Raw genomic sequence first — 9,034 nt, forward strand, 5'->3', positions numbered from 1 at the left:
TAAAAGGGCCCAGTGGACTGCCAAAATTTGGTGCTCAAGTGGCATGTGCTAGACTGCTGTCTTGGCAAGATCTTTGGTCCAGGCCCCATGGACAGCCAGATAAAGCTGTGCTTAGTCCCAAGACTCCACAAGGCCTAATCAGATGTCTCCACTGATTCAACTCAGAAGGCTGAGCCCAGAGAGACTAAGGACAGGGCCTGCTATATGGCTTGCTGGGCCAGATGCAAGAAAGTTTGGTGAAGTTCTCCTAAATGGAAAGAAGCTGGATTGCATCTAACAGCACACATAGGTTTTATTAAGTTGTAAGTGTATAATGTGTTGCCCCCAAAAGGTGAAGACACCTAATATGTGCTTGGCCTGCTCTAAGGTAACAGGAGGCTTAATTTTAAGAAGTTGCTGTTTTGTTTTTTTTGTTTTGTTTTGTTTTGTTTTAATTTTTAATGTTTTATTTATTTCTAGGAGAGAGACAGAGAGTGTGAGCAGGGGAGGGTCAGAGAGAGAGGGAGTCACAGACTGAAACAGGCTCCTGGCTCTGAGCTGGCAGTCAGCACAGAGCCCGACGCGGGGCTCGAACTCACGAACTGCGAGATCATGACCTAAGCGAAAGTCGGACGCTTAACTGACTAAGCCACCCAGGCGCCCCTAGAAGAAGTTGCTGTTTTATAGTGAGAGAAATTTCACAGTCTTCAACTGCCACATTATGCCAAGAAACTTGAAAGAAGTGGCTGGTCCTTGGATCTGATATAAGCTAATGGCCCCTTACTAGATATAAGTCTCCTGGATGGCATCCTCAAAAGGTTCCAAAGAGAAAATACCACTTTCAAAATACCACAGGCCACAATGGGTTACTCTGAGTGAATTTAAGTTGTTCTGTATAGGTTATATGCAACAGCAGGGTTGCTTAAATGCTTAAATAACCCATGGGTGGCCAGGTAAAAGTTCAAGATGCCCTTGAAACAGAACGCAAATTGAAGCTGTGACTCTTCCATTACCAGGACCAAGTGAAACATGTTGGCTACATCTAGGACAGAAAATTAAGGACTTCAAGCTTTTGGATGTCATCTACTTATCTATAATATTGGGAAAGGGAACCTTAATGATAGAAATCTGTGCATTTAAGTTTTGATAGTCATTTGTGTCTTTTTAAGTATTTTATTTTTTTAAGTTTACTTATTTTGAAAGAGGTGAGGGAGAGCTGAACAGGGTAGGAACAGAGACAGAAGGAGAAAGAGAATCATAAGCAGGCTCCACACTGTCAGCACAGAGACTGACGTGGGGCTCAGTCTCACAAACCGTGAGATCATGACCTGAGCCGAAATCAAGAGTCAGACACTTAACTGACTGAGCCACCCAGGCACCCTCCAATAGTCAATTGTTAATCATTGCCAGGTTTCCAGGGGGTTCCTCCCCTTTCTGATTTTCCACAAGAACCTGTGTTTCTCTAACCAAGGCTGCCTCTCTGCCTCACTGGCAAGCCCCTTCCCTGAGACTGGTACTCTGGGGTCAAACCCCAGCCTGTATTTGGTATTTTAACCCTCAGCATTGGACATTCTGTTTACAGGAATGATTTTGTTGTGATTTGTCTACTTTTTTCTTGCCTCTCTACAGTTTTTCATAAAGTCTCTTAAGCCGTTCCCCCTTCCCCCACCATTGGCTTTGCACACCAAAGACTAACTGATTTTCACTCCTGGCTGTCATTTTTACTACCTTGGAGAAATTACTGAAATTACCTGACTACTGTAAGGCTCCATTTTTCATCTAAAAACACAGTGCAGCAGAAAGACCAGGGTGGTGTTTGACTAGTGGCTGTTGCAGTTCTTGGCCTGGGAAGTAGAGGTTGAAAGAAAGACTGATGGAACTGCTGGCCTTGTAGAGCTGGATGATAGCCCATCTATGTCAAGATGGACACCTTCTCTTCTCCAGCTGCTTTAATCTACTACCCATTGCAGTAATAGAAAACCCCAAAGGACAAAATATCCAACTGGTTGTTGGGGTCATAGTTATCACCAACCTCAGACCTCGCAAAGCATCTTCATCTTCCCACACAAGTACAACCAATTCATCAAATAATCAGGAGGGAAGCATATAGACATGTAAAACCATACTTTTAGGCAAAGCCTACTATTCAGTAAATCTCATTCCAGATGTTAAACAAAACAATAATATAGAATTCAAGAAGCTGACAAAAAATAGTCAAGTAAATGGTGTGGCCATCTTTCCCAGGTCTGGATCTGGCCCAGAAAATGCCTTCTCCCAGAACTATGAAGACTCACCTGCCTGTTCAGTTGCTGCCACCTTCCTTCTGGAAAGAAAATTCAAAGGTAGGAAAAGCCAACTTTTCAAGCCCAATTTTGGTCACATGGAAAACATTGTCTCTAAGTGGAAACAATCAAAGATGTTGAAAGATAAAAAACCAATGGAGGTATAGAGCAGATGGTAGCCTTACCACCACATTCCCACATACTCCATCCTGGATCCAACTTTCCTTCAAAATATTATTTCTGGGTACATACAAGGAAGATTTCAGACAAATCTTTCTGATTAGCTGCCAATGAAGCCACATCCAAAGACAGCAAGTGGTGAAACAAAGCACATATTTCAAGAAGAAGGTTTTTATCTTAGTTTGAATCATCTAAGAAGCAAAAGCAAAGGCATAAAAAGGAGTTATTTAAGGAAAACCTATGGAGGGAAAGGTAGAGCAACACAAAGAAGGATGGACAGCCATAAGACCATGATACTACATTGACCACGCCTACGGCATAACTTGTGGAGCAAGCTCCCAGGAGCCATTATACCACTATGTCCTCCATTTTCAACAATTTTCATTTATTTTGACACTTCCAGGTTCAGGTTCAATGTGTAATGTACACCAAAACACTAGTGTTTCTTTTTGATATCTGTTTCATCACTGAGTCTTAAATTCAATGAAATATGTAATATGAGCACAATATGAACTTACAAACTTGCAGTGAAAAGTGTAGCCATCCAGCAGAATCAAAATGTTTGTATCAACCAGACCGGCACATCTTCTCCCTGCAAGCAAGCTACTTTAGAGATCTATACTGTATGCTTACCAAGAAAAATAAGGGTCACGTTTGTTTAGCCAAGACACTTTCCCGTATGTGTGGTGCTTAGATACACGGGGCAAGTGATTGCTTTTGACTCTGTATTTTCTGGGCTTCCATGAGTCACAGCTCTTCATCTTGCCCATCTCTCATCTCCAAACAAGGTTCACTACAATTGCATAGGATTCCACATACTAATAGGCTGTCCCATTCCTGATCTTGTTCCCTGAGATTATACCCAGGTTAACTTGATTTGTGAAAACTTTCTGCGTTATTCCCACAGATAGATCATTCATATATGACTCATTCTGCTCAAAAAGCAATATTATTTCCAAAAGTATTGTAGATTCAATGTGAGAAGATACAATAGCATTTTGTTATTCATCATACTAGCACTTTTTTCAATTAAATCAGGCCTCCTAAAAAATGTAAAAATCTCAATAGCAGGACCTCCTTTTTTTTTTTTTTACAAATAGTTTATTGTCAAATTAGTTTCCACATAACACTCAGTGCTCATCCCCACAAGTGTCCTCCTCCATGCCCATCCCCCCTTCCCCCCCACATCCATCAGTCCTCAGTTTTTGTCAGCATTCAAGAGTCTCTCATGGTTTGCCTCTCTCCCTTTCCCCCACCATTTCCGCCCTTCTTCTCCCCCTTGTTCCTCCATCAAGTTCCTCCTAATCCTCCTATACATGCAAACATATGATATTTGAGCAGGACCTCCTTTTATCTGCTTGGAATTGAGGCTTCTTTGAGTAGGAGGTGATATTAGAGAGTTGAGCCCAAGACTTTTCATTTTATGATGCAGTGGTAAACTAAATAACTATTCTCTAAAGATATGCATGTGCTAATCAACAGAACCTGTGAATGCTACCTTATATGGTAAAATAAACTTTGTAGATTTGATTAAGTTGGGGATCTTGAGATGAAAAGATTATCCTGGATTAGTAGGTGGGCCCTAAGTATCATCACAAGGATTCTTATAAGAGGGAGGCAAGAAGATCAAAGGAAGAAGGAGATGTGACAAGTGAAGCCAGGGATTGAGTCAAGAACCAAGGAATGCAGGAGGCCTTCAGGGGCTAGCAACAGCAAGTGAAGGGATTCTCCGCAGGTGCCACCAAAGGGCCATCAGCTTGACCTCAGCTCAGTAAAATCAAGCCTCCAAAACCACAAGAGAATAGATCTCTTATTGTTTCAGCCACTACATGTCTAGTAATTTGTTACAGCATCCATGGGGGATTCACACAGACTGGCCAGCAGACTCTCAGAAAATGTACTGGGCATTGTTCATATCCAAGTCATCTGACTTCTGCCACAAGCCCGCTGAATATGTTCCCCATCTAGCCTAGACCTCCCCTTCTCAAATACTCAAGCTTACAGAAAAGCAATAACCAATACCAGCATTAAGAAACGTATTTACATTATAAGATGGTGCAGCTGTGTCACACTTTTTGGTTCCCTACATGCTTTCATAAATATCCGAGAAAAAAAATTAAGCAGTAAGAAAAAAGGCAGGGAAACATGCTGAGTCTGTAGTCTTCTAAGATAAGAGTGTGGGAAAGGCAGCTGGGAAAGGAAGAGCCTGGGGAGATTGGCCGAGAGAGAAATAACACTGGATGAATGGTGTTGGACACAGAAATTCTGTTCAGTAATTGAGACACAAGAAAATGCTTGTGTCACCAATAATATGCTCCGCCACCCCAGATCTGCTGAGAATGCACACAGCAGCACAGGTGAGCATAGGAATCTGGAAGGTATTGGAAAAAGGAAACCACAGGACATGAAGCAAAGACATCAGCTCTCCCTGGCCAGATCACACCCTTGCTTTTGCGATTTGAAGAATCATCACAAGCAGCTCCAAAGGGAGATGTAGCACTGCTCTCAAAGGTCCTGCAATCTCACCACATATGAAAAGTAGGAGTCGGGGTGCCTGGGTGGCTTAGTCGGTTAAGCGTCCGACTTTCACTTAGGTCATGATCCCGCGGTTCGTGGGTTCGAGCCCCGCGTCGGGCTCTGTGCTGACTGCCAGCTCAGAGCCTGGAGCCTGTTTCAGTCTGTGACTCCCTCTCTCTCTGACCCTCCCCTGCTCACGCTGTCTCTCTCTCTCTCTCTCCTAGAAATAAATAAAACATTTAAAAAATTAAAAAAAAAGTAGGAGTGATATCATTAATCTATAAAGCTGCAGTTCATCATGTGCAGGTGAGACCAAATGGCTGACTGCAGTAGCTACCCCCATACAATAACCTAGAGTCCTCACTTAGTACAAGCCAAGGAGAATCTACCTTACACAATAGAAAAAAACACAGTGGCCTCTTTAGCCTCCAGGAGTACCATAGTTAGGGTGACCATAATATTTATCATGCAAACCAGAATACTTTTAAGAAAAGGGGAATGCTCATAATCTTTATCTAAGACCACATATGTACGTTGGAACTCTGAGCAAACTGGAAGATGTGGTCATCCTGATCAGAAAAAATAAAATGTACACACGTTCAGATGCTCAAATGGGATAGTCTAAGATTCTTCCAATAACAAGATCCTCTGCAGTGAGAGATAATATTTCTCTGTTTTGTTTTCTCTCTATCTCAATCCCCTTTGCCGGCTGGTTTCAGATTATCTATGTGGCTAGAAATGCAAAGGACACTGTGGTGTCCTACTACCATTTCTCAAGAATGGCTAAATTAATACCTAACCCTGGTACATGGGAGGAGTTTGTTGAGGCATTCAAAGCTGGAAAAGGTGAGTGAGAAGAAATTGTGGGTGCAGATGTCCTTATTCATGTTTTCTTATTCACTGCTGACTTCAGAAAGTATGGGTTTTCATTGAATGATTGTAGTCGTAAAGGTCCTGGCAGGATGGGATGGCACATTCAAACTGGATCATTTAGGGGAGAATATACCTAAGACACTATTTAGAAGGCTATGGTCAGATTTTAAGGAAACAAAGAGGTGGAAAAACACTGTTCTTGGATGGGTACCAATAGGGAGCCATTGCCCCCTTGGAAAAAGGACAGGGCTCCTTAACAGGAGCTGAAGCCATCAGTAGGGGAAACAGTACCACAGTGAGCCAACAGGAAGAGCATCAGGGAAATAAACATACCTTCCTTACTCTCTTTTTTCTTCCAAAAACCTCTGAGTACGTTTTCCTGTCATTGCCCACGTGGGAGTCTGAGCACAAAGGAGACATTGCCGCAGTCCCTGGAGGTCAACCTCACAGGGTGAAGGAGGGTGCAGAGTGAATTTGGCAGGGCCAACAAACGGCATCCAGGGCACCTCTTTTCCTCTAATTCACCAATACAGAGCAAAAAGGTGCCCAAATATCTGTAATCAGTTTTTTGGAATCAAAATCATCCTACTAGGAGACAATGTTTATTTTCTCGCACTAATCTAGGCACCATGTGCTGATGCAAGGGAAAGAAAGATTATGAGCCCTAGCAAATACACAATATCTAATGTTCTAGTAAGTTCCAGGGCAGAAATATAAAACCAAGAAATCCAGAATACTTTTTATCATCTCTCTGAATATTAAGAAGCTCCTGTCTTCTGCAAATAAGAATTCTGACAAAGAAATTTAAATTATTATCTTTTTCCCTTTTATTTGAGACATCCAGGCTCATTTTATAAGTTTCAAATGGATATCGATGCCCCGCTCCCACTTCTCTCTTGTTCCCTCCAGTGCTATGGGGCTCCTGGTATGACCATGTGAAGGGATGGTGGGATGTGAAAGACCAGCACCGTATTCTCTACGTCTTCTATGAGGACATGAAGGAGGTGAGGGGTAGTGCAGTCCACATCAGACCACCATGTTCTCCAGGGCAGCAAACCACAGTCGGGATCCTGTGTGTGGGCTTGACCACAGAAGAGCCTTCAGTGCAAGTCCTTTCTCTCCATGACACTCTTCTTGACTCAGTTTTACCCTTGAAAGTTCTGACTACTTCTCTGCTCTTCTCATTTTTCTTTGCTTCAGTTCACAATTCCCAGAAGATCCTTCCTCCTCAGGAAATATCACATGCTTTTATAGTTGAATTAATCCTGACACGTATGAACCATGTGTTCACCTACAAAATGGGTATCATCTCATTTTGTATCTAATGAAATTATCATAAGGATTTATAAGATCACATATGTAAAGTACCTAGTTGTGTTCGGTGAATGTTCAGGGAGTTTCCTTCTCCCTCTTCCAGACACCAGGCCCACATCACAAACTATTTACTCCAGATAAACATTGGCAGGATTGGTCTCACATATTGGGATATTTCTCCATTTCAAGTCACTGTGTATGAGAGGCAGGACAAAATCACTCTCAGGACCCGAGGGTTAGTGTCCTAGAATTACAGAATGCTTCTTGTGTGAATGCTGAGAAAACTAATCAAAAGCTTTAGCTCCTTCTCTGCAACTCTTTGATCAAAGAACCAGTGCATAGGAATTCACATATCTGCATCAACCTGAGATCTCTTTGTATTTATCCCCTTACTGACCTTCTATTAAACTGACAGGCGTTTTTTCTTTGCCATCTTTTATACCTCAAATACTAGAGTTAGTCACACTGTGCCTCATCTGCAACATTTTTTCTCCTTTATACAACCTTTCCTGATATCTACCAGGAGACGTAATTGCTGCTTTAAACAAATCTCATCTCTCTCTTTCTCTCTCTCTCTCTCTCTCTCTCTCACTCTCTCTGCGGACAACATGTTTTCTGGTTAGTTATGTCTACATTCATCTCCCTATCTCAGGACAAGCCTCCAGAGGGCAAGTCAGCTCTCATCTTTGGGTCGTGGTAGCACCCTTGCATGTAGTCGTCATCTGAGGGATGTTTATTGAATTTATTTGAACTGACCCCTTAACTCATTCCTTCCCAAACACTGTTTTGCCACACAGAATGTCATCCCTAATGGAAAATTCAAAATTATTTGCTTTGTATAACTATTCTACATCCAGGACCCAAAGCGGGAAATTCAGAAGATTTTGAAGTTCCTGGAGAAAGAAATACCCGAGGAAATTCTGAATAAAATCATCTATCACACTTCCTTCAGTGTAATGAAGTACAACCCAATGGCCAACTACACCACTTTTCCTAGCAACCTCGTAGACCACTCTATCTCCCCTTTTATGAGAAAAGGTACGTAAGACTTATATTCTCAGATGCCAAATGGGACTCTGTAGTTTCCATGATCTGCTTAGATTTTCCAGTAATGTTTCTTACCCCATTATGGATTCTTGTCCGTGACACTACATAATTTTTCAGGGGCAAACTTCCTTTTTTCCCATTCTTGTGCTGGCTCCAAGGGTGTGTGTTCACTCCACCCTGTACTCTTGTGTGGTAATCATTGAGACTTTGCCCTGTTTCAGGGATGCCTGGGGACTGGAAGAGCTATTTCACTGTGGCCCAGAATGAAGAATTTGACAAGGACTACCAGAAGAAGATGGCAGGGAGCACCCTGACCTTCCGCACGGAGATCTGAGGGGAACAGGGAGTCCGTCAAGGACCTCCTTCCTATATTTTAGACATTTGAGCCTCATAATCAAGAATCCTTAAATTCTCTTCTAGTCTTGAGATTTCCTACAATATCAGTAGATTTTATGCCACTGTGATATACTTCATCCAGAGGCAACCATATCCTGGGTAGGAATTTAAAATTAAATTACGTGATCATTCGCATATACACCTACCACATGACAGTGTGCTCACCTGCAAACCCTCTCTCTCTCTCTCTCTCTCTGTCTTTCAAAATAAATAAGATTTTTAAAATAATAGATAAAGGAAGGCAAGGTATGGGAATAAAAACACTTAAATTTTTCTAGGTATCTACTTTTTTTTGGCTTGAAGATTAAATTAGAGTTTATATTTGAGAAATCTGATGACCATATTTCTTCTGAGAGGTTTACTTTTCAGTGGCAAAACACCAATCCTCTTTCATCATCATTGCCCTGCCCTTCTCTCTCCCACCTGGGCTGTTGGTCTATGGGTCA

General features: G+C 42.0%; 1 protein-coding gene across 1 annotated transcript in view; it reads left to right on the forward strand.

The window, feature by feature from the left end:
* The window catches only part of LOC120227419 (sulfotransferase 1C1-like), a 28,122-nt gene extending 19,591 nt beyond the window's left edge, over positions 1-8,531 (forward strand). The window contains exons 3-7 of the mRNA XM_039225538.1: positions 2,224-2,321; positions 5,678-5,804; positions 6,741-6,835; positions 8,003-8,183; positions 8,414-8,531. Coding sequence (XP_039081469.1) covers positions 2,224-2,321; positions 5,678-5,804; positions 6,741-6,835; positions 8,003-8,183; positions 8,414-8,526 — 614 coding nt within the window. The 3' untranslated portion in view covers positions 8,527-8,531. The remainder of the gene's footprint in view (positions 1-2,223; positions 2,322-5,677; positions 5,805-6,740; positions 6,836-8,002; positions 8,184-8,413) is intronic.
* The last annotated feature ends 503 nt before the right edge of the window (positions 8,532-9,034 follow it).

This window comes from Hyaena hyaena, unplaced genomic scaffold (assembly GCF_003009895.1).
Source record: "Hyaena hyaena isolate Hyena2069 unplaced genomic scaffold, ASM300989v1 scaffold_2349, whole genome shotgun sequence".
NCBI classification, from domain to species: domain Eukaryota; kingdom Metazoa; phylum Chordata; class Mammalia; order Carnivora; family Hyaenidae; genus Hyaena; species Hyaena hyaena.